General features: G+C 41.5%; 2 protein-coding genes across 7 annotated transcripts; one reads left to right on the top strand and one right to left on the bottom strand.

Moving 5' to 3' along the window:
* The first annotated feature begins 77 nt into the window (after positions 1-77).
* LOC129584843 (proton-coupled zinc antiporter SLC30A9, mitochondrial-like) lies at positions 78-4657 on the top strand. 2 transcript variants are annotated; one of them, XM_055477186.1, is made up of 16 exons: positions 78-486; positions 618-900; positions 966-1058; positions 1512-1594; positions 1668-1753; positions 1823-1872; positions 1955-2057; positions 2120-2175; positions 2447-2582; positions 2905-2944; positions 3010-3081; positions 3166-3376; positions 3438-3500; positions 3603-3732; positions 3942-4055; positions 4248-4657. In XM_055477186.1, exons 1-16 carry the CDS (start codon positions 405-407, stop codon positions 4290-4292), a joined length of 1647 nt encoding a protein of 548 aa, XP_055333161.1. In that variant the 5' UTR covers positions 78-404; the 3' UTR covers positions 4293-4657. The 2 variants fall into 2 exon arrangements, with proteins under 2 accessions (XP_055333161.1, XP_055333162.1); XM_055477187.1 differs by lacking the exon at positions 78-486 and having other exon boundaries at positions 759-900; positions 1517-1594.
* On the bottom strand, positions 4390-24948 carry LOC129584842 (SH3 and multiple ankyrin repeat domains protein 1-like). Of its 5 annotated transcripts, XM_055477185.1 has the most exons (16): positions 24394-24497; positions 24138-24241; positions 20805-21179; positions 15955-16026; positions 14944-15069; positions 12143-12214; positions 11856-11964; positions 11590-11741; positions 10541-10708; positions 9862-9978; positions 9483-9627; positions 8175-9062; positions 7841-7942; positions 6916-7484; positions 5110-6412; positions 4392-5049 (listed from the first exon to the last, which is right to left on the bottom strand). In XM_055477185.1, exons 3-16 carry the CDS (start codon positions 20985-20987, stop codon positions 5000-5002), a joined length of 4056 nt encoding a protein of 1351 aa, XP_055333160.1. In that variant the 5' UTR covers positions 20988-21179; positions 24138-24241; positions 24394-24497; the 3' UTR covers positions 4392-4999. The 5 variants fall into 5 exon arrangements, with proteins under 5 accessions (XP_055333159.1, XP_055333157.1, XP_055333156.1 ...); XM_055477182.1 differs by lacking the exon at positions 24394-24497 and adding an exon at positions 24588-24948 and having other exon boundaries at positions 4391-6412; XM_055477181.1 differs by having other exon boundaries at positions 4391-6412.
* Positions 24949-26168: the final 1220 nt, after the last annotated feature.

The following is a 26168-nucleotide window of genomic DNA, read 5'->3' as shown; positions in this document are numbered from 1 at the left end:
CCCCTGAATGGCAGTTTCATTTACCTTAAACGTTAACGCTACCAGTGGCAAGTTGCAACTTGCAGGTTAATTTAGCTGTTTGCTCCGGGCAGCTACTGTAATTATCTTTTCTTCAGCAGAAGTTTTACGTGTTTTGTCGGACAGACGTTTATTGGTAAAACCAGTTGATTTTTCTGTAAATTCCCGTGGAATTCTGCGGTCTCAGTGATATCTTCGAATCCCGAAGTATCACCGTTGACTTGTGCGGAAAGGCTCGTTGTGGATGTTGCGAACTTGCCGTTAGTTACGATCGCCTCTGTTGACTGAACTGGTGTATCTCCTCTTCTTGGATCTCAAAGTAACAAAATCTGCCAGATCCATTCTCCGCATGCATTGTTGATTGTTAATGTTCCCAACTTCCCACCATGATACGTTCCATCCACTCTCTCCCGTGTACGAATTTGCTGCGAATCCAAGACGTGTTCAGGTTGGGATGCAGAACCTGCCGTAAGTCATGAGTGCTCTTACCACCACTGAAGACGTTAAAATTACTGTAACTGTTAAACTGCAGACATTCTGTTCAGTCCGTGTTATTTTGCCAAAACGTATGTGACTAACCTTCTGCCGTTTGCTTGCAGAGTATTACCACACCGTCGGCTTTCCCTTCGCGATATCGACACAAAGCTCGTGGCAGTGGTACGTGAAGCGCAGCGTCGTTGCGCGAATCACGCATGTCCGCTGTGCGAGCACGACGCAGCCCGCCGAAGGCAGTGCGACGCCGAAGAGCATCGAAGAGTCGGACCGGGCCAAGGCGGAGGCGAAGAGGATGCGGCGGGTGCCGATCGACTACAGCCAGGCCTACACGGACAACAACTACATTCCCGCTGTGCGTGCCCTGACGGACTACCTTTTGAAACCCAAGTAGACGCGCCTTGCTGCTCTTGCACCGTTTTTACTGCGCACTGTAGGGCGGCCTGCATTTGCAGAGATCTGGAGAATCTGCGGAAGACCACACGACGCAGCCCGGTGACGGATACCCCTCCTTTGACCGTGTATTTGAGGAAAGATGTCGAGCAACGGTAAGGACTGCTTATCTAAGACGAACGTAATTTATCTCTACGTACGCGCAGTGCGATAAAGTATTTTGCATACTTTATCGTTGAAGTACGCAAAATAATAATTTTGCATGATATTTTCTCTTCGTGGATTTAGTGAATTACTGCAAAATTTTATTAGAGTTTCGGGTTTTATACTCTCCTGCATACTCTTGCACTTTTTATTCGACTACGAAATTGTTCAGAACTCGAGGGAGTTGTTGCTTAAAGTCGTATGATAGCTGTTTTAAAAACCGATAAAATAGCGTTTTTCTTCCGTTTTGCATCGGGATATTTGTATATTACAAAATATTTTGCGGGAAAAGTCCACAGTTAGCATTGAAAAGTACTACTTTTAAAAAAAAGCACAAACAGTTGTAAGTTACACGATTTTTCTCGGGCAAATGACAAGCATGTAATGTATTTCTGTCCCTTTAGAGCAGTTGAAGTCTGGGGAAGTATGGAAGCTCTGCAGCGAGAAAAGAAGAAAAAACGTGAAGCCGATGTGGAATACAATTTGCGTAAGTATAGTTCTTACTGGTTGTTTTGTGTTTCTTTTCTTGCAGATGTCGCTGATGTTTGTCTCGTTTTCAGAGGTTTCTAACGTTAAGCGTCTTTTGCGGGATATTGCCAGAGGACGCGGCCAAGAAGGGAAACAGGAAGATCGAGATGCTTTTCAGGTTGGCATTGGCTGTTAACTTGTTGACGGTCCGAACGTTTATATGCTTATATGAAGGACGTTCTTACAGAATGATATGTTGAAAGGATCCAGGAGAGTTGTATATTCCGCTATTGTGATGTAAGTTTGTAGTGGTCGTACATAGACTATGTTTAGATGTCTGCTGTAAAATGCGTAACTCTAGCCCTCTGTTTTCTAACAGAAACGCCGCAAATTTTGCTTTCAAGTTTTTGGCCTGGTTATACACGGGTTCGCACAGTATGTTTGCTGAATCTATCCATTCATTCGCGGATACCTGCAATCAGGTGAGAAAAATGTTTTTGATCTTTATGTAACTATGGATAAAATTGTTATATTGGCATTCTAGATTATTTTGGGCGTTGGTCTGATGGGATCCGCAAAAAAACCGGATCGACTGCATCCGTATGTACTGGATGCGCATTTTTAGTTTCTACCTTCTAGCATGTTTCGTGATATTAAGTCTGTAATGCGTAGCCTTGTGCTATTAGAACTACGTGAGAAATTGTCAGATTACGAAAATAAACTTCTTTGGAGCTATAAACAACTTCTTTACGTTAGAACAACCGTTCGCAATATCTGTAAATGACAAAGTTCTTTATCACTTGATGTTTGAGCCTGAAAATCGTTACCTGGATGTGTTTTCGAACAGTTCCTGATATGATGCAATTTGTAGATACGGATATTCTAGTTTGCGGTATGTGTCTTCCTTGGTCAGTGGCTTGGGAATTTTCTTCTTTGGATTTGGATTATCTGTCTACCACGGAATAATGGGTTTAATCCATCCGGCACCGGTGCAGTCGTTATATTGGGTATGTACAGTTACAATGACTGGGTGGTGGGTGTTACGTTTACATTAAAGAAGGCTTTCTAGCCAAATGTTTTGTCAGTATCACTTTGTATTCGTTAAGAATTACGTTACTGTTAGAATTAAAAGTACGCTCGCGGAGCTTGCGTGTGTTGTACAAGTATCCATTATATGAAAAAGGTTTCAACTTCCCGGGTAGATATGGGTAAAAAAGTGTAGGTCGGCTTACGATTTCGAAATTGCGATTCCCGGTTGCGTGCAAAGCAGTGTTGCTGAAATTTGAGTTTTGAGATTACACTGATTTTTTCATAATCGTCTTCTTGTAGGCATTTTTTGTTTTGGGTGGATCCCTTTTATCGGAAGGAGGTGACGAAAAAAGTTTTTTTTTCGTTTCCAAATGTGTTTGTATTGTATTTTGCTAATGGTTGTAGGCACATTGATGGTTGCACTTGGGCAAATTCGCAAACATGCGCGGCAACAAGGGGTTACTGTATGGAATTACGGTAAGTTTTAAACCGTTAGTTGCTGTTTACATGTGTTAATAGCTGCGGCTGGAACCTTAATCATCTCTCGCAATTTCGCTCCAGTTTTGCGTGGTCAGGACCCCAATGTTAACGTGGTTCTACTGGAAGATCTAGCGGCCGTCCTCGGCGTGGGTATTTGTGGATTGTCCATGGGTTTGGCCACACATTATAACAGTCATCTACCAGACTGTATCGGATCACTGTGCATTGGAGGTTTGTTGGGGGCGGTGGCTTCTTTTATTATTTACACCAACACTGTCGCTCTTGTGGGAAGGTGAATATTGAAAGCATCTTTTTAAAAAAATTGTCTCTCACCGCATCTGGCTCTTTTAAAGGTCAATTCCGCTGGATTTACAGCAGGATCTAACGAAAGTTCTGGAAAGCGATGTCCTTGTACGGTGAGTCCGTTTTTCCGCTTGATTTCTGCTTGAATAGTGAATTTGCTTTGGTGATTATGACCGGATCAAGATGTCATTAAGTGTGTGTTTGTGGCTTGGTAGATCGGTGTATGATGTGAAAGCGATTGATCTTGGTGGGCTGAATATTCGCTATAAGGCGGAAATTGATTTTGATGGTCGCCAGTTAACACGCTCATATCTCGATAAGCAGGATATGGAAAGGATGATGGAGGTTGGTATCGAGCTGAAGGCAAATATTGTATTTGTGGGCTTAGTAGGCCTCTTAGTGAGCCGCATTCATTATGCAGCAGCGCTCACTGCGTAAACTATGTAAATGAATAGGCCCAGTTTCTGCAGCAATTTTGTAGTTTGTATTACTCTGTATGGCGGCGCTGCCCAATATGTCAACAGCTTTCATGACCTCCTTTTGATCTTGTGCAGGAAGTGCAGAATATTAAAACGATCGACGAGCTGGAGAATTTCATGAGTAAACACGGCGAGAACATTGTTGATCTGCTGGGATCCGAAGTCGATAGAATCGAAGCCAATCTCAAGGTAATTATGGAGCGAATAGGTTTTGACTGTTTGCTAACTGTGCACGTGCTGTAAATTTGGGTTGTGAAAAACGAAACGAGATTTCGAAATCTTTCTTAGTTTAGCGCATAAACGCCAAGGATTAATTACCTTAATGAAACCTTAATTCCGTGAAAAGGTGTGCTTCAGAAGTTTCACCGGTTTCGCTTGCAGAAAAAATATCCGGAAGTACGCCACGTTGATCTTGAAGTTCTGTGATGTAAATACCGTATACGGAAAGATTTTATGCATTTGATTACCTTGGATGTTGAACAGTATGGTTGCTTCCGGGACATGCCTTTGGAACTTGTTGGAAGATTTTATTCTCCTGTTTTTATTTGTTAGAAATTGAACATTATTGTTTATATGTATGCGTCTGTTTGGTCAAACCGTTTGAAATCCCGGTCCGGTTTGTAACAAATTTGTTGTGTTAAAGTGATCTGAGCCATCGGTAACAAGGAAACAAGGAGCAGATGGGCACTGGGCAGTGTATAAAAGTTGGATTGTGCATGCACATGCAGTTAAGCACGCATTCGCCTTTGATCAAGTAAATTCGGCAACTTGTATTTTAGGCCCGAACTCTCAGTCTCACGCATTCATTACACAGGTATTTTAAACCAGAACCACACAAATAAATATAGCTCAGACAATCTTCACCGAAAAAAAAAACAGAAAAAAAGCAAAAATAATAAATCAAAACTCTGCAAATCAGAAAATTGCTCCACGTTTCTAATATCCAGATCGGGGCAGTTATTGCACAGTGTATTCCCGGAAACATCCCTGGTTCTCATCGTTCGTCGTTACTTCTATCACAATCGGGGGCGAACGTGCTAATCAACAACAAAGCGCTACAAAAAACGAACGAAAACCATGCACGGATGCAATCTTTTCGTCCCGTTTCTCTCTCAACTCTTTTTCGTCCGTTCTTAAGAAAATTCCGGCGGAGGCGCAATACTCACACCGTTCGATTCGTAATCTAAAGTAGGATTAAAATCTAAGGGCGGAACTGGTACTAATTCAGGTAAGATGTCTATACTTGGACTGAATTTATTCCCATACACCGGGCGCAGTACATGATGATGATCCGTCCACAAATGTTCACCGGTTGAACCGTACTTCAGCGTCGGAGATTCATACCCGGACGACAATGTCGACGCCGAGGACTGTGAATTGATGGAGGCGGAATCATGGTCACGCAGGTATGTGTTCACTCCCGTCGTGCGAAACACACCGAACCGGGTGGCGGTACCCTCGTCGATCTCACTGTAGCCGCTGCTGGCGTCCCCCACCAGCAGTGCACCCACCGTGTGACATGTGTCAGGTTTACCCGCGCGAATACTGACATTCATCGGCGACGTGACAGCTGCTGCATTCCGCCCATATGACACGTCTGTGCCACTTCGAACATCACCGGCATCCGGCACGTTATCCGTCGAGGACTGATCGTTGGTGATGCCGGTGATTCTGACACTCCGCGGTCCACTCACTGTCTGTCGCTCAAGAAAACTAATCCGATCTTTCACCGATGATGCCGCTGCGTTGTTCGCCGTATCGTCTTTCGTGTTAACCGCGTCAACATCCGTACTACTCCGCCGGCTCTCGCTATCACGATCCTGACTGCGCCGCTGGATGGCGCGCATCAGCTCCGACTGAAACCCGTCCAGTTTGGGCGTGGCAGTTCCCACGGGCGTGGACGCTGCCGCAGCCGCAGCGGCAACCGGTTGCACCGGTTTCAGGGGCACGGCCGACGGCGTCGGCTGGCCACCGCCCTGGGCGTCCGCTTTCGCTTGGCGGGCCTGGGCGGCTTTGGCAATTGCGGCGGCGAAGGAGGTTTGACCGCCCGTGGTGACAACGGGGGGCGGCGGGGGCGGCGGTGGATTGGCCATCATGCGGGCGCCGGTGGCCGGCACGACCTTGGTGGCGTGCATCGGGGTGGGCTTGGCCGTGGCGACGGTGGAGGTACTCCTGCCGGACGAGGCAAAGGACAACCGGTCTTCATCGCTAAAGTAATCCGGCTCCGGATCCTCCGGGGCGGCGGTGGGCGGGGCGTTGTAATAGCGCACCTGCGCGTATGCCCGTTCATCCAGACTTTGACTGGGTTTCATGGAGGTCAGCACAAAACGCGGTTGCGAGGAAGCACGGTCGGTTGAGCGGTTTAACGTGTGCTGCTGCTGTGCAGGAGGAGGATGGTGCACGGCAGCCGCGTGCGAAGGGGGACGGTTGGGCGGAAGGGGCGGCTTGGCACTGGCGGTATTATGATTCGCGATGATAGGCCGCGCGTATGCCGAATGCTCGGAGGGCGTGGTTGGAACGCTGCGGTAACCGTTGTGATGCGGTAACTGTATAAGCAGCCAATATGATCTTGTTGCAATTGTAGATGTCGATCAAACTTTGTTAAATAATGTCGTCAAACTCGGTATGTGGGTCAGTGTGTGAAAAAGCTATTTTTAATGAGCTGACCAAATATGTTTGTTAAAAAGATGGCATTCTCAGGCGTCAATGAGTACAGCGTCTGCCTTGGCACGCGCTTTAAAACAAATACGGATACTTATCACCGTGAAAAGACCGTGTAATCAACGGCAGTTGCTGTTTGGCTAACCAAACATCCTGACCATACAATTTATTCTATTGTTTGACAAGGAAGAGCATGCCGTGCCCAAGCGCGCTAACCGCAATCCGTAATCGACAAGTGACTGACCGCCCTGGCTGTGGCAATGCCAATTGACCGGCACAGCTAAGTGTCGCATAGTGCAAATTAGCGGCATAATTATCCGCCGACTTTTGCGCTCCCTACTTGTATGTCCACTGTCCACGCGATCAATAGCGGAAATCAGTAACTAACCTGTTGAGGACTATCGGGCACTTTGTTGAGCGTATGATAATTAGCCGCAACCGGGTGGTGGTGGTGGGCGTGGAAGACCGTGTCACTGTACAGCTCCTCGGTATCGTCGTTATTATGTCCACCGGCACCCGTCTCAAGACCGTCCGGTGCTCCTTCAGCGGACAAATCTGGAGTGCTATGGTAGTCTTTATGGAGACTGGCCGTACTAACGACATCCGTCTTGCGACGCTGCTGCTGAAGTGCCGCGCGTTGACGTTTCATGTGGGCTACACTCGTGAAGACGCGCGACGATGTTGAGGCTGCTGATGATGACGACGCTGAAGTGGGCAGATGGCGAACGGTGTCGGGCCGGTCGTTGAGAGGCAGCGGGGCAAATGACGATAAGTTGGGAGCGGGTGAACTGCGGCCCGTGGACGAGGCGGCACTGCCGCTGCCGCCGCCCGCACCGGCACCCTGTCGCACTAACAGCTCCTCAATCTCGCTGGCCGTTATGCGCTTCGATAAAGGTCGTGCGCGAATGGAGGCAATTTTTGCCGATTCACTGGTCATGGTGTCATGATTGGCTGCACCTAACAGAACACTTAGTGTATTGTTCAGGATCGTAAAGAATACGAAAAAAACGGCTCAACACTGGCACTTATTCATTTCCAGCCAGACCGATTATACTTCGGCTTATGCCCACCAACAAAACACTTGCTCCATTATGAACCTCTAGTTAACTTTGTCAACTGCGGAAATGACAACTGTAGACCTAATGTTCAAGCGCCAACAACAGCTTTAATGGTTCTTAGAAGCGAAGCAATAAACCTATTCATCCATAATATTAAGGTTAATTTCAATGCGCATATTGACGAGTGACGGTAAAACTGCAGCAACCGGAGTTACGGAGCCATTCGTTTCGGCGGAACCGAATTCTCACACTTACCGATATCGTTTAAGCCGACGTATGACCTCGCTCTTTCCGGACCAATGGTCAGCGCAGTTCGCGGGTCTCTCCTCGGAGGCGGGGGAATAGCCATGCGAGAATCTACAGTACGATCAACTAGTAAGATACATGGATAACAACTCCACAAGAAAAAAATTTACGATTTAAGCATTTTATTTTTATTTTCACTGCAGCACTTTGGGTCATTATTTTATGTATCGCAATATTGAATATGTATTTAATTATGGAACAGATGTCCAATTTCTATTATTATTCATTATTTAAGTAAGTGTTACTAAAAAATTGGATAAACAAATTATCTTGAATCTTTTACCATTTTTACGAAATTTGCTTGTGACCAAAGTAGACTTGCTACTTCCGCTTCCGGCGCGACTGGGAATCCTCGGAGGAGTAAGCACCGTCAACGTGACGGTATGTTGAGCTTGTCTTATCAAGCTGACGGCCTTCTCGTGAGGATATGTTCTGACATCTTCCGAATTTATCGTCAACAAATAATCGCCGGCTTTAAGTCCAGCCAGATCAGCTGGACCGCCGCGGTCCACTTCATCCAAATACTGCAACGCCGGCGGATTGTCGCTCATCGCGACATTAATATCCCGATTAATACTCATATGGCCACTCTTGGAGCCCCGCAGGACAAATCCATAACCATGTCCCCCGCGCATCAGCGTCACCGTGCGCGGTACACCCATTAGACCGCGCTCCGACGGTGACGGATCACGTGACGAGAACGGCATAGAATCCGAGGAGAACGCACTATCGGCCCGCATCGTCGGCACACTTTTGACGGAGAACGCCTGCGAGGAAGACCGACTGAGGGTGTGAATCTGCTCGGAGCAGACGCTGGGATGATGGGCACGTGAGCGCTGTGTCGTAGCGATGGGGGGCCGGTTCATCGGTGTACAGGTGCTCTCATCGCTGCAGGAACTCTTGTCCGTGACCACGCCGGAGGAGGAGAAGTCCGCTTCGCTCGGATGGGAATTCTCACAATTACTACCGTTGCTCGAAACACTTCCGGTCGTGGAGAACATGAGACAGCTGCTGCGCATCGATGGCGAAGGACTGGCTAACGGACCGTTACGCAGGGATGGCGAACGCGAACCCAGCCGGTTGACGCTGCTGGCGCGGCTCAGTGTGCTGTTCGGACTACAGCTACGGCGCCGGCGACGCGGATTAAATGACGGCTTCTCTCGTAAAGGCACTGAAGAGAGAAAGATTTCTTAGCAGTTTTGACAAAAAAATATCAACTTACATTTAACACAAACCCTCTCGAAATATGTTACTTACTCTAAAGTTTGATTTGTGGTTACTTGCAGTATATGTTTTTATTAAAGAAATAGTTATTAATGCTTGTAATTGCACATCGGCAGTAAGCACCCATGCGCAATTAAATGCCCTTACAAGTTAAAACATTGCAGTATCTGTAGTAACGTTTTTCGCTATTTACACACTGTGTGCAGAAGAATTAAGTTGCAGAAAATTTCGAAACATGACTTTGAATTTGATTACAAAAGATTAACCTTCAGTTACCAAGTTATCAGGTACTTAACTCGGGATAAAAAACGATACACACGACGAAGTAGCATTTTGTTAGCGCCGCATGGCGTATACACTAACGTACCGACGTCTTTGGATGAATGGCGCTTAATCACTTCCGCTAGCTCAATGGCTTGCGCTATAACCGCAACTTGATACGCGGTCTGATTGGCATAATTCTTGGCATACTTATCCGCCCCGCGAAACAGCAACACTCGCGCACAGCTCTCCTGTAGCATGATTCCGAACAACGGAAATCGATTAATAAACCATATATGGAAGATCATGTAATGTATAACATGCATATGCCATTGTCCGGAAGTACTCTGAACGGCAAGTTTTTCCTTTTCTCAAGTAGATCAATAAAGTGCAAAGTGACGCAACTATTACAACACTCCCGATGGTCGTATAAAGATCTTCAAAAAACTGAAATAACGCAAACATATACACACATATACACGCACCTGATTATTGACAGCGGCAGTGTGTAGCGGTGTATTGCCGCTCGCGTTACGCGCATCAATATCCGCACCGTAAAATATCAAATGTTCCAAATGGCGGACATGACCATACCGACATGCCTGTCGAGAGAAAAAACACAAGCACACTCAAAAGGAGGACAATGTTGAGCTTTGTTACAGAAGCGCTGAACTAGACAATGGACCTTGGGCAAACAGCTGGAACGTGAGTGTACATCGTGTTCTTCACTGCTGTACGGCATCAAACGCCACGCTCAGTTACGCAGATTAACCTCAGATTTGAGGACAAACTGGCCATAAGTGTAACTGAAGCTAATTTAGCTGTCAGAAGTAAGTATTGTGCTTTACATAACTCTTCAACAATTATAATGATCTAATGCGGTTAACTCAGCATAATGTAAAAATCGCAGTAACATTGCTAAAGGTTTTCCAAAATTTTCCATTGCAAAATTCGAGCTTCTATTTCAATAAATTCAGAGATTTCACAAAATACCGTCGTCATTATTTTTACCGATCAAGTGGTAAGAAATAAAAATGTTTAGTAGAACTGTTTAAGTATAAACAGGATGTTTGTTTTGGCTATAATATGCTTGTAAATAAATTACGTCAAGAAAATGCATGCATATATATAGCACAAATATTAAATAATGCGTCAATGATTTACCTGATGAATTTCCTCCCAGCCTTGTGAGTCAACTGTGCCGAGAATCGCATAATTATGTAATAACTTTTCACATAAATTAGGGTCTTTTGCGTGGGTAACGGAATAATACAGAGGCGTTAATCCTTTCGCGTCTTTGTAATTTGCAGACGATCCCAAGTCTAACAAGCCCTATAAAATAGTCAAAATTACAGTAATTTAATCCAGAATATAACAAACAAACAGCCGCTACTACTCGTATTTTAATAAAGGAAACGTTTTGCAGCTTTAATTTTGTATTCATACATATCTAAGAAGTTTTTTTAATACAAATCTTCTACCACGCACAGTGCGTGCGAAATTTGCGAACGATGATCTGTACGAGTACGGAAGAATGACAAAAGCATGGGAACCGTTACAAAGCTAACGAAACGGAACAGGTAAGTATAAAAGAAGAACAACGAGCTTCGTTATAAATCACTATATATCGTATACTTCGGAATATCTATGAAATAATTATGCGTTCTGTTCTTTTATTACAAGCTATAATTTCCGCTAAAGCGGATCACCGCAGCAATTTATGATGGACATCTCAAAGTTAAACAAAAGAACTACAAGCAAAACTCATTTTAGACTATTTAACAATTCAGCAAAGCTGTTTAACAATTGTAGGTTAATAATAGATTATGGCGTTATCACGGTCGTCTTTAAGGTATCAACTCCTTAATCCACTCAGTCAAAAACATTTGCCAAACCGATATTAATGTATATTACACCACATGTTTTCACTCTTGTTCTGAATAATTACTATGATTACGTTTGCGGTTTAACGGACGAATAATTAAACTGCTTTTATTATTTCCTATCTGGTTATAAACCTGGTAAATAATTCCCAGCTTTTAGCCATATTAAACGTGACCGCCGTAAATCACAGCAGTTATTGCAGTGTACAGCAGCACCGCTAAAGACAGCGTCAGTTATATAACACGGCTATTGATTGCCTATCTCGCTTCTAATCTTATCAATTTGGAGCGCAAAACACATTTAATGCCGCCGTAATCTACTAAACATACTTGTAAAGCTTTGAAGTTATCCCGTTGGGCGGCTCGGTGCAGTGCTGTACAGCCATCAAGTGCCCGGAAGTCAAGATGTGCGCCACCGTTAACGAGAGCCGCCAGAACAGGAGCCGGCTCAGTCAGTGCAGCCGCAATCGTTAAAGGTGTTTCTGAAAATGTAAAGTGTAAAATTCGTATTAATACAGATATAACTACTTAACGATGACATGAAAATATTTTTTCAAAAATGACGATAGAATTAAAAGCGGACTTTCCTCCCTTACCTCCAGAATCTAAATCATGAAAATTTGGATCCAAGCCTTTTTCGCACAACCGACAGATTTTGTCCGATTGTCCCGTGAGCACATAGTCAATGAATTTCCGCAGATTGGCCTAATGCATAATACTCGTAAGATGGACTTGCATCAATCCGCGCATAATATTCCAAAGCACAGCACAAACAAGTGGACTACCGCCGAGTAGCCGCTCGCACACAATGTGCGTCAATATTGGTATTATCAATGATAACAGTTTCTGTACTCGGTGCCGGTCAAAGAGACGAGTTCTTTACCTTTGAATGCAACTGTTTCAAAACTTTCTCGTCCAGATTCATCATCTTGTAGACACGCCGTTTGTATTTGAGCTGCAATGCATAGAGAGAAAGAAAATTACTATCTCGTGTTCAGCGGCTAACATCTTTTTCCAAAGGTGTCACTTATGTTGGGGCGGAGCGCCGCTGAGGCCGCCGCTGCGGTTCGCTAATGAGCCGGAAATTCGGGTTAGTAAACTTAGTCAAGACCGAACCGCAGTCGGCATCGGACTCTTGACTAATAATTCATAAAGCATGCAAAATGCAAAACTAGGCATCTGCATTCTTTTATGAAAAAATATACGCAAGTATAGAAAAGCAAAAAACAATGTTCGCATATTACCAGATATGATATATCCACGACAGTCTCAGAACATTTCGCAGAAGCTAATTCGATTAAAGGACTTATAACGCAACCGCCTGTGTTTTAGATGATTACTTTACAGTATCGACCGCAGATTTTAAAATCACACCAATAACAAGTTAATTTCTAATTAGGTACCAATTTTGTGCAACCACACGATGTCTAGTTTAACAAAAAAACAACCAGTATGCAGCCGCAGAAGCCGCAGTTCGGACACAAGTACAAGCAATTGATTCTGGCTCATCTAGCTTACGGTAGCCGTGACATAAAACAGCCAGCCGAAAGTCGCAACGCCATCACACCGAACACCTCACTCCATCATTCTTGAATGTATTGCCCGATCGGCACACGAAAGTAAGAAAAAAAGAAGAGCGCCGTACATAACAATTACAACCATCAATCTGTAATCATCGTGTACAGTATATCATCCAGCAACCTTAAGTAGAACGCACTTACATTGTTGGTTGTGCATGCAATATTATTTCATCTGCGATACTACATACATTTGCCGTAACTCACTCGTTTTTCTCAGAGATTACGCTGCGCTGTGCTTGAGCGAAATCAAGGTCGTCAAAACAAGGTAAAGCAGCGATGGGGCAAAAAACATGGTCGGAGAATATACTTATACTTATCACCCCAGCTCAACACGGTCAACCGGTATCTTAACGGCAACCTCCTTTACGGTTTGTAGTGCGTACTCCATATAGAGATAATAAAAAACCCGCTAAACAATTACCCTCTGATCAAGAGTTCAAAATCACCACTAACCCTGATTTTAATTCAGATTTTCCTAAGAGCCGGAGGAGTTGCTCGATTGTAAAATGGAAATTAATGTCCGCCGGCTTTGCGCATACACGTACGCCTGCATGTATCCAAACAGTTCCGCAGTGTATTAAAAAATATCAATCATTCGAAGGTTAAAATTTTCTAGACTATCGAATGAAGTTTAATTTTAATAAAATTAGAAATTTCAAAATTTATCATTTTCAGCAGCCATGGTTTTTGAAGAGCAGGGTATTCGAAGAATTATGTGGAAAGTGGGAATCTGCAGCACTCTTTTATATTAGGGCTCTCGGGTGGTCGCGATAAACAGTACAAGAACTACTTCTTAAATTGAAACAGCAAGAACCTACGTATGCATGCATATGAATTAGTAAGTGCTTCGAGATCAATAAAACTAATCACCCCCTACTGCGACACCTTTAATCAAGTCTGTGACAAAAAAGCCACACACAATTTATTGCTTTGTGAGCGATGGGAAAAAATCGCACATCACTTCCGCTATGACAAAGAAGCAGATTTCTTCCTCCAGATTAACAGTTTTTAATATCATCAGTCAAACATTTCTTCTGTCGTTTCGCACAGCTAATCCGCCCCGGTATACCGAAACCTGTTTGATCATTTGCTCACAACTGAATCAGTGAACCTAAAAGTATCATTGTTGATTTGCAGCTAATGAGAACAACAAAACAAATGTGGGCGGAAAGACAAATAAACGATCCACGGGAAAAAAATTTGAATTCGTTATTAAAGTAAAGACATGGTAATAATTACCGTATTATGATATGCCCACAGCGCATAAAGAATACAGACAGAGCCATTGCGAAAAGTGACTGCATCATCGGCAGTGTTGTAAAAACGTATGTCGATGCGATAATAGAATCGCTACATTACTCATAAAGTTTTACAGTTTTTATGTTATACAAAAATTATTAGTATTTTGTTTTCATTAAAACAGGTTTGCGTGCATGCTCAGTGAATCATATTTATTGAATACGGCCTATAATCCAATAAAAAGCACCAGCGAAAGGCGCAGAACTATAAATTCGGATTGTGAATATTTGGAAAACAAATGCAAATATCGAAGAAAATGAATAACACTTCATAAAGTTTTATTCGTACGCCAATCTGATGAAAAATTTTAAATTTTAAAGGTAGCTTAACCAAACAATGCAGATATTAACTTTCCCAGCGTAATGCAAAACAGATTAAAATTAAAAAAATGTACGAAATGGTTAACCTGTGACAAAATCATTTCAGTTTTTTCTATAATGCGCAATAAACTAGCGGAGCATGATCTGATGTAAGTAAACTGCAATTATTATATCTTGAGAAACTGAAGTCGTTGATGACAGGAAACAATGGACAAACGGGTGGCTGCACTGAAAACTGCCGAGTGCGAGTGCAACATCACGTAATTCAATCTAACACTGCCATGTACATTTTGACATAGATGGACGGGTTCATCATAAATGAACTTAAGGTATATGGTACTATGAACGATTAGGACAAAGTCGTTCGCCAAAATTCTGCTCTCTTAAAACTTGCGTTAAACCAATCAGTTATGATTGATATTGTTGACGATATGGCATAAGATTAGCGCCGGCGTTTGTAAATCTATTTGTAGTGGTGTGCGTACCTCCAAATAGCCAACATGTCCAGGCATCGGATAATCCTGCAACATACGCTCGTCGTCCAAAAATTTCCCGGCACGACCGTTGTAGGGCGGACAGAAGAGGCCATAATTGAAGCTGTCTTTCAATTCCTGAAAAAGAGAGACAGATTTCATAATAATCATTTAGGCAAAAAATATTTTACGCTGCTGTCGTTTGTCGCTGGCACAACGATTAATACTGCCGTTAAGCCTAATGTAACTTGGTAATTTCCGTGCGTGAACGTTTAATTACGTGGCACCCACGTAGTTAACAACGATAGTTAAGGACGACAGGCGACAGATAAGGTGGCGGAAAGCAACAGCTGCTGCAAATTACAAATTTCCGAGGCATTTTCATAAAGACTTTATTTACCAAAAAGTACATATTTTTTCCAAAACATAGCTAAAAATGTCTCAAATACTGTTTGAATGCGTTATACTCTTCGCACACTTGGCTATACAAATCAGTAATTCATCAGAACATACTACATCATTAGTGGCTTCACTCTTCGGTATTACTGTAATTTTTTGGAAAGTTCAAAACCAAAGTAACGAACAGGGTCGGATATCTTACTATACCGCACTGTCCGTATATATCATTAATAACGCGGTGACAATTTTAATAACACGCTTTTAAAAGTTTGTGTCGTCGCTTGCAACCGGTTTTTATCGCCTATAATCTGCAGATGCGCAAAATCTGTGAGCTACGACAATGAGAAAACCAAATAATAAATGCAACATATGCTTTTGAGCGAAGAATCACAGAATTTGTATCGGTCATTACTACGCACTACGTGATATTACATTCACAAAAACCTGGTATATATTTGTTAGATGGGTTTTGAATTAGAAAACAATTTTACATCAACTTATCGTAAAATAAATAAATAAACTGAAATAATAATATTACCTTTTCTCTTGCAACAGTATCATTTTGCACTAACGTAGTGAAGCATCGTAGATTTAAATACCTGCCGGATAAAATTGATTGGTTACCTTTGGCAATGTTGCAAACAGCTTCTGCTTGACTTCCCAAATTGGCGTTGTGGGTGGAAATTGAAGACATTTCTGCAAAGAAAATACAATAATTTTGGTTTGGACGTTTATCAATGCGTTAATCCAGTAAATGAGCAATCAAAGCAAACATGTTATCGACTGGCGCATATTATACATAAAAGAATTTCCGGCTGATAGCAATTCAAATGCACTCTGTTAATACAAGCAGAGATTCGGAGAAATCTGCAAAAGTACTGCATACATTGGCAAAAATAATAACCACTGACGATCCAACATAGGCCAAATGGACACGGTTGGAGCGCGGGGTGTGCATATAAATTTTATCCATGGGATTAGCTAAAGGTGGATAATCATCTGGACTACCAAATTCCGATGGTGATAGTGAATGATTATCCATGGTATTTCGTAACAGGTAATTTTTTGTTCAAATGCTATTTGGGAAAACCACAGCAAAAAAACGGATTTGTATATTGTGCAATATTAGCAGCACTGTTCCGGCTGCTGTCCAAATTCGGTGAATAGGGGAATAATTTATTCATGCAGCAAATACATATTTAATTAAGTGACAGCAATCAGAAGCTCGGCGCTCGTTACGATCAAGTTGCAACAAGTGCAGCAGTGCGAATGTGCCATCATTCCATCAATACAAACTGACGAAGAACATTCTGACCAGTATGATGGCAAAAAACATGCAGAAAGAAACGGTCAAGTGATACGGTTGCGACACTTGATATCGGAGTCATATTCAAACACACAGGAGCCTGTACATGTGTTTGGCCGGGGCAAAAATGCTGCACCTGCTCGGCAATCTCGACGGCATTTACGATCTATCGAGATGCAATACGGAACCATCAGGAATTTCTCAGTTTTTTCGCTTATAGTATACAAACGAACGAAAAAATCTTGACTACGTGCGTAGTAAGTCAAACTTTAAAAAAAACGACGACACGAAAAGCAGGTTCTGCTAGCCAGTTCAGGGCATATTTCTCACTGGTGAAAAATTAATTCCAAGTACCAAGTACGCGGTCGTAGTAATAACAATTTTTGCTAGAACATTGTATGCTGCACACATTCACGACTGAATGCACCTTAGGCAATCAGACCGTAAGTTTAAAATCTTATTGAACCGGTAACTTATCAGCCACTGAGCTGTGAATCGTAAGTACGTGTCAAGGTAACGCCAAGGCATATAAAATGCTTGTGCATGAATTAGTCGCAGATTTAAGACAAGATTTTCAGAAGAAAAGGAGATCAACGGCAAGTTAGTAAATTCGCTGAATGGTCTTTTTGTACAAAGCTCTTAATAATAGATTGCGTAACAGATTAATTCACGATTTTTATTGATAAGCTTATGCTCATAAATTCTTAAACTGACCATTATTAATAATTAAGCACACTTCTTGTTAAACCGAAAACTTACAGAAGTGTCGTTTCCCATAGACATTCAGTAGACAATTCTTAACTATGCCGCTATACATTTATAGAAGATTGCTTCGATAACACACGCAGTTAAATATTGAAAAAACACATTTTTTATTTAAGTGCTCTCCAAGAAAATTATTAATGCGCTCGCCATGTTGTTTGTTATTTATGGTTTGATGAATTTGTAATTGACTTAGCGCATCAAAGTTCGCACTCTTGCTACACTTTTTTGATACAATGCGATTAATTTGTAGATGGCCAGAAAACAGCATGCAGCCTGTATTCTAGGTTAAATCCATTTAGTCAACTTACTAACGATGTTTTCGTGATCAATTGCTGCTACCGCATTTTCTCAATATAGTCAACAGCAAATCCACGGCGACCTTCAACTTGGTGTTTCTTATGCATGGGTGGTACTCTGTTACACCACAATAAGCGTTATTGCAAGAATTAAACATTTAGTGCCGCACCACTGCATTAATCATTTTGGATGTTATCGATAACCTATTGTCTACTTTTGCAGCTCTACAGGAGTGCTGATGATATTTCTTTACGTTGTTAAAGCAAATTACTGTATGAATTATGAGCAATTTCAGATTATGTAGTAATCTGTTTTCTAGAAAATCATAAAATACAAAAATTAAGCCCGGCATAGTGCACACAGAAATGATATTGCGCCCGTTTGTGAGTACATAACAGTAAATTTCACAACTGCCGCTGTAACTATAAGTAAAAAGCTGTTGGCACAAAATTTCGCGATCGTTTCTTTTAAGCTGAGCAGTATCTGATAATATCTGGAATAGAGGATAATATTAATCTTTATTTAATAATAACGATTCACATTTCAGAGTTTCCGAAAGTTACGCTTGTGGTGTATATATATTTTACTCTTTGCCCGTGAAAATGCTTACAAGCATGATGTAAATTTTACACTCCATCGGATACAGCATTTCTCATGCCCACTTTAATAAGGACAAAGTCAAAACTGTATAGACAAACAAGCGTAAACAACGTAAACAAATAACGCGACTGTCAATGTTACATATTTTTCAAAACTTATTAGTTCAAGACTTCAAGTTACCGCCTTCCCTCAAAAATCTGCATAAAACGCAAATGTGCTCTGTATAAAAAAGTTCTCACTCTATGGCTGCAAAAGAAATCAATACACCGTGTTACTCAAACCGCTGCTAAACCAACCAATAGCGAATTCAATGGTGGTTACAAAGGGTACAAGTATTGCAAGGTAAATGTGATATAGCAGCAAATGAACGAGGTCGACACGCGTGGATTAGCAATGAGTAAATAAAAAATCCAAGGCAATGCCAGTTTCCCTACAGGAATGCCGAACAACCGTATAATGGCGACGTTGCAGCTGCGTGGAACCAGAACAATTGTCATATGCAAGAAAACGCACGTACCGCCGGTACCGGTATCGGCGGTATGCTATATTTCGATATGTAACAAATCGTCATTTACGTAGGAAAATATTTCTGCGGATAAAAAACCTAAATTCTGCATATTATAATGAATGCGCAATTTAAACGATAAAACTGGCGCAAGAAAATATCATGATACCTTTATTTGTAGGTACAATGGCACCGGTATATTAAATCTAAAGTAAACGCATTACGCTCCTATACCTATGGGCAATCGTACCAAATACTCGTATTATTGGTAGATTCCTATCCACAATGTGTGTAATATTCATTATGTAATAAATTTCAAAGTATAGATTAAAACACAAAACGTACAGAAAATACGATATACTCAGTAACTCATGTTTCCTATAACTTCCATAAGGGTCCTGCCGTAACGTGACGGCCCCACCACATAACAGACACAAAAGCGCGAGACAATGCCCAAAAGCATTCCACTTGATAAGTGCCGAACCAAAGAACCACTTAAACTGTAGCGTGAGAACGTTTTTTTGGCAAGCGTTGGAAAACGAAACGTTATGATCAGAGACACCTCATGATAATTTCAAAGTACCGTAGGCACCTTCCCATGTTCACTTGTGCACAATATTTTCGAGTCTATTGAAAGAAGGAACCGGAACAGATATTCTAAAACAGAGCATCCATTTGCAAAGACGCCTACATTCTCACAGGTACAGACACCGCAGGATTGCGAATCCAAGAACAGCATATAAATATATGAACATTCAACAATGCACACAACAGATTTGCCAGCTACTTTCAATATCACCCCACTATTCGTAGTATTTTCCAGGGTAGGTTGTTTATATTTTAATCAGTACCAAATGCAACAATACACTGGTATAGTTGCGCAATATTCGTGTCATTAGAGACAAATTTTGCCTATAAATCGTGTAAACTACGATCACTTTCGATCATTTAAAGAAATCAATGACCTGGAGTGCCGAATTACACTGAGAGAGCTGGAAAAGATACACACTATCATTCCGTTTTTTCACGCAGAAAAGGAAACGCTTGACAAAGATTATTCAAATCAGGAAGATAAATCTTCACGAAATGCTTTCTTCATAAATGCCGTAAGCTTCCTAAAGAATTCATGATACGCCAACGTTTCTGGAAGCTCTGTATGTAGGTTAATGGCAAAACTCGATAGCCATCGTCATCATGTTTATGAAATGAAACGAAGGATTCAGCTTTTTTAAACATTACGCAACTTGACAAGCGCAACTGCAAAATCTAAAACAGACTTTTTTCAAATGTGCACGTCCATTAATCTCGGACTTTGGAGAGCCACCAATAACTGACACAGCGGCTTATGGTTCTGTTGAAAGTATAATAAGCACGCTTCCGTATATGCATAACAGAATAATATATGATTTTACGCGCAGGGCTAATTTTAAATATGGAAAAAAACAAATTTATACCTTGTAATTCAAAAGCTTAAAAAATATTGTGTGACATAAACCTATAAACAAATTCCTGTACGCATGCTCCCTGATTAGGGAAAAACGGAAATTTAAAGAAAACGTAATGAGTCGCGTCCAATTTATTGCAGGCACTGTCTGTTCGAATGTCACATGCATTTGTTTGGGACGAATGCGTTTCAATGGAAAAACCTTTTGTTTCCAGATATCTTCGTATCATACTTGGAAGTGTGTATGTGACCTTAATACGACCAATTAATTAAGGTTTTCATGCCATTTTTGCATTTTCTGCGAAGTGCAAACTCGGCTGCAGAATCTTGCATGCATACATTACGTCTGTGTTACGAATCACGATCAATTGTCAACACGAATTCTTCAGCGCACCGGAAATCTATATTCGGAGCACAATCAAACTTGGTCATTAGGTAATGCATTGCGCCACAGTCCAGAAACTGTTTGCCCTGGATTCCAGGCACATAATCATCGCCTGCCATCTTTGGTTATTTATTAACCTTATGCAACCTGGATGAATCAGGCGCTCACTCACCGTAACATTGAATTCCCCGACAAAGATGCGAATGAAAATCGATGGCTGGTATAATGTATCATCCTGGATACTGTTCCGGTCGCCGGCGGAACCGTTGCTCCGACCTGTGCCGGTGCTGCTGCTAGCCGTTAGTGTTTTGGCGCTAATATTGTCGGCATCCGCATCTGTCGATCCCGTCATCATGGTGGAGAGTTAAACGACAGGAATATATATATGATCAACAACGTGTCTCTATATGAGTAATTTTAATTCCTCCAGCATAACAACAGCGTCATGGCGCTTTGATCCACTTTCACCCAATTTCCATGCTCCCGAAAGGTTTCCGCTACTCAAATCGATGGCTTGTTTATCGAAACTCTGTGGACGTTAGCCAATCTATAAGTGCAAAAATGCCAAATGTCAGCAACTGCAAAACATATCGCGAACAATCCACTGGTGTCCTTGCATGCATGGATATTTTTGCAAAGTTGTAAACTATGAACAGTACATAGTACTGATAGTGACAGCAGCAAGTGACTCGTGTTTCTGCACAACGGCAAAGTACTCTTAACTGAAGCGTGAATAGCGCTGTACGCTGTACGAAAGGTGATTATTTTAATCAGATTTTGGCGTAGCGGTATCTTGAAGGCCTGAGTCATTCATCACAGTCACCTTTGCGGTCATTTTTTATCCAAACTTTGAGTTTGCATGCGGTCAAGTCGACTGAATGATATAAAACGTATCAAAAACCGGTCACGGTTTTGGCATGGATTTTAACTCGCTGTTATAATGGAGGGTGTTAGATCGCTGTTGGAGAAAGTGTTAACTTGTAAAGCCAATAATCGCCTGGAATGCTTTTACACTTAAAAGTTCTCGAACTCGAAGGATTACTCGAACTCGGGTGTGTGATCATAAATTCATCGGTGCGGAAGTAATATTACATGGATAATGTAAAGAATTTTGAATCGATGCATCATTACGTAAATTTATATAAAAATACCGTTGCGCGCATGCTTCGTAGTCACTTTGACTTTACACCATAGTAAGCAGAAATATTCCGATAAAGCGCCTTAAGTTATTTGAATAATTGTCGGGAATGCCAAAGTTGTATGTTGAGTGTACCTAAAAAGCTATCAACTGTAAAAAGCCAACGAACACTTAATGGTTGTGTGTACAGGCGATCGGAGAGTACACGAGAAAAAGTGTGCAAATTTGTACAGTGAATCCATTTTATCGCATTGCCACAGAAAAATGGACAAATCTATCTACACTCAGCCCCGAAGTCAGTAAAGCATAGGCTAATTAATTATGTGATTTGCGGCTGACCTCGATTCGCCGCAGCCGAAATCGGGTGCATGACACTGGGAATAACTGACATTAATTCCCAAACAGTTTTAGAAATTGATTTTGTCCCGCCGGGACTAAGTTCACTAGATCACCATTCCCATATATACGAGTACTCTGGAAAACGACTGTAGACCATTAACCGCAGCATAAGAGATCGCCATACAGTTCCAGTGAATTATTTACAGTTTGTAAACAAGATTTAAATTCAAATCGCGAAGTAACGGGATTAAAGTGGGGCGTAAGAATAGCACAGATAGTGGTTGTGTATCCCATGGGCAGTAAAAAATCCCCTTTTGTAAAGAACAGTGCCGTAGACTCTAAAATAACAGCACTTCGCACAATGCATTTATAACAATCCACTCATCCATTTGCCCGCTGTCGAAACAGACGATATATAGTGGATTAGTAAAATTTTAAAGTGCATGTGCGTACACAGAAAGTGCGATGCACTTCAGCTATGATAAGATTGCGAGCATATCGGCGCAACCGGTATTGGAATATCATAATCGACGCTAATGCGAGCACGTTAGCTGTAATTTAAACATCGGTGCGAAATCCATCAGTAATCCGTCAGGTCCATCAGGACTGAAAAATGTACGCTATTGTGTAATACTAAACGTGGAGAGTAATGCGAGAAATAACGTTTGCATAGCGGGCAACATGTTCGTCCATTCAGGAAATAAGCTAACAAATAAATAAATTTGACATGAAAATATACAAATTTTAACCCGTGATTGAGCACAGTCATGTGCCGCGGAATTGGTAGACTGCTTTACATTGCTGTTTATTAAACGTTAACGTTTTCCTCATTCTGTCGTGGACAGTTAGAAAATGTAAATGGATAGCGAATTTAAAGGTGTGCAATTATGATTCTTTAACAATTAAAATTAACTCTCTGCTTACAACCAACGTTAACAGCTGTGTGGTCGTACAGGACGCCTTGCATAACGTAGTTTCAACTTAATGGCTTATGCGACGGCTTCTGAATTTGTAACAACTGTCAATTCTGCTTGAGCAAATATGCTCCAGAATCCATATGCACACGCAGTTCATTCAACTAACCTTTCTTCTGACCGAATTTTACGAAGACCAGTAGTAGTTATGAATAGCCAAAAGGATAGGAATATGACGCCGAGACAAGAGAGTAGAGGCTGCAACATTTATAGCCTTTCTCTATGGCTTGTTATTACCGCGCCCGCATAATTTTCATAAAACCGGGCGACCTGATGTGATCGATCGCCACATGTCCACGGAGAAAGCAGGAATATAGGCACTTCCACCTATGCTTTGAAATGTTAATAAATCCACGCCTGCTCACTGATTAACCGCGGATGGACAAACTACAATGCTAAGCACAGAAGTACACTGCACTAAACGTGGGTGGTGCGGACGAGCTTATGATCGGTGATCGCTTCCTGTTATTGGAAAATTCAATTTTCGAATTGTTTTTACTGTATCAGCCAAGTATTTATGACAAATTCATTTAAAGTGTGCAAAATGAACCATTTTTCGTTGACAGTGGCCCCAGAAATTCTCATTATGAAAAAACCCTGTAATAAATACGGGAATTTTTAATTTAACTTTATCATGGATGATTCTATTGCATTGCGGAACGAAACTACGGAAGAATTATTGTACGAGTAGATAAAAATATGAGAAATGTTATCATTACAGTTAACATTGGCAACTCTCATACGCTTATCATTCCAAACAACGAGAAAAATTATTTCATGCTGTACATGCTGAGAAACATCTTATCAGTACCACAATTATGACTAACCACCCACCCTAACGAGAACAATGCTCAATGCGTATTAAATTTACCCAATACAAATGTACGCGCAGGGATACAACACCTGCGTAATATGTATAAACAATTTTAATGCACCACTACGGCTTTTACTTATACCAGTAATCATTAAGCACCGAACTTATTCTGTTGCAACATTCAGGAGCAGAGAGCCATAAATAAAAAACTGGACTCCCTTAATAGCATAACCTACTTACGTTATTATAATATCCGTGAGAAGGCGGAACGCATAAAAATTTAATGTTCTCAGTTTAGGAACGGGACTGCAGGCATGCCGGTCCAACAGGCTGGTCGTAATTTTCTGCAGAAATGCATATTGCGTAAATACGAGATAAACTCTACAAGTTATAAAGCGCGTAATATAATAAGTAATATAAATATCGATGACGGGCGTCGGCGGCATACAACGCTATTTCTGCGACGTTATTGTTCATATATTGTCGACAGCCTTACGTAAGTCAGAATCCCAAATCAGGCAAGCTCGTGCCAGATAGCGTTAACGAAGACCATCTAATTTTGCGATTAAGAAAAATTATACCGACGCGTGCCCATGAAGTCCATATTGCATATGACATGCACTGCATATCTTATCGAACAAGTGTCCCACATTATTGATAAACTTTAACGACATTTTTACGCACGCATACCATTTAGAGAGCCGCAATTTTACAACCACAAAGCGATATGCAGTATCTCGATATGTGAAGTATTCCAAAAATGAAATCATTGAAATCCGCATTGGAGAAGTGAATCCTAAATCCCAGTGGCAAGCGCAATAACAACGGCTGTAGTCGTTAAAAGGCACCACTGGCGATGAACCTTTTGACCAGTTGTATCCATGAGAAATATTATTACTACTGTTTCTGTAAATTGTATCTACATAACAGTACTAGTACAAGTTGTCGTGCGGCAAAATAGTAGTAGATAAACTAACCACTGATAAGCCGCATACTGGTATCTATTTTGGTCCGAAACTTCAGATGAGTAGGGTACTGGTTCACACAGAAATAATTTTTAGCCTATGAGATATGAGAAACACTTTCATTGGATTGCCCCGTAGTTTGTTTCTTGGACGTCAGTTTAGCAGTTCAGTTTGCTTCTGCTACCGCAATGCTCGCACACAGCTGCTTGCAGTATCTGTGTACGCGCAAATCATCGTTTCTCTACAGTGCCCGCCCAGCAGATTTCCCAACCATGCTTTCCATTCACTCGTACAGGTCACAGGAGTAAGACCAAAAGGAAACACCAATACGAGTATTAAAACTGAACTTGAAATTGATTATAATTATGTAATGCTTAAAAATTACAGAAATCCAAGCATTTATGTGTGGTTTGTGGACAATCGTGATCAGGCAGTGCCCTCTGGCACGGTAAGTATTTAAAAGCATTTGGCGATTAATGTAATCTATGTACAAAGTACTTGCTGCACTCCCGGTCAGTATCATAATAATCACCCGCGCAAAATCTTTTAAAAATCTTATTAACCTTTTTCAAAATCTTTTTCAAAGTCTTAATTAATCTTTTAGAGATCATCCTACAGTTACACAAACATCAATCAAATGACTAACTAAAGTTAAAGGCGATACTAAAATGGTGTAAAATAAAATTAATAATACTTTTTAAACTTAAAAATCACTTTGCTAAGTTTGTGATAAGGAATTAGAACAGACGCTAAAGCAAGGAAACTTACAGCTGGAGCCTCGGACACTATTTCGCCACTGTAAGTTCTTAGTTACGGACTGGTTAATAAAAGTGCTTATTTTATGTGTGGGGTTAAAATTAATTTCCTAAAATTCGTTGTAAAACAGGAAAAAAAATTATTAACGATAAAAATGCCTAAGATCCACCGCATTTGCTTCGCCGGTAAAGTTGGCTTTATGTTAACAGTGAGTCAAACAGTCAAAGCGCTAAAGTACTTGCTTGATAATTTCAGTATTGGCATTTACGTTAAAACAAATTTCATTTCAATTAAGCTACCGGCTGAAGTACCTTCAACACTCCAGATTTCTCTAAACCTACCGGAAGTCATGCCATAAAATCTGGAACCGGGACCGTCCCTGTAATTGTAAACCACTCGTCGAACGTTTCAGGATGAACGGGGAGATGCGAGCATTCTGCTAAATTGTTGGTGATTGTAAAACCAAACGGATTAGTGGATTTACTGAAAAGACCATTTCCCTGTTTCGAGACGTCCCACAACCACATTCTCGCATGCGATCGCTCGAAAA

Source organism: Paramacrobiotus metropolitanus, unplaced genomic scaffold, assembly GCF_019649055.1.
Source record: "Paramacrobiotus metropolitanus isolate TYO unplaced genomic scaffold, Prichtersi_v1.0 Parri_scaffold0000015, whole genome shotgun sequence".
In the NCBI taxonomy this organism is placed as follows: Eukaryota; Metazoa; Tardigrada; class Eutardigrada; order Parachela; family Macrobiotidae; genus Paramacrobiotus; species Paramacrobiotus metropolitanus.
This window is presented reverse-complemented; position numbering and strand designations above follow the sequence as displayed.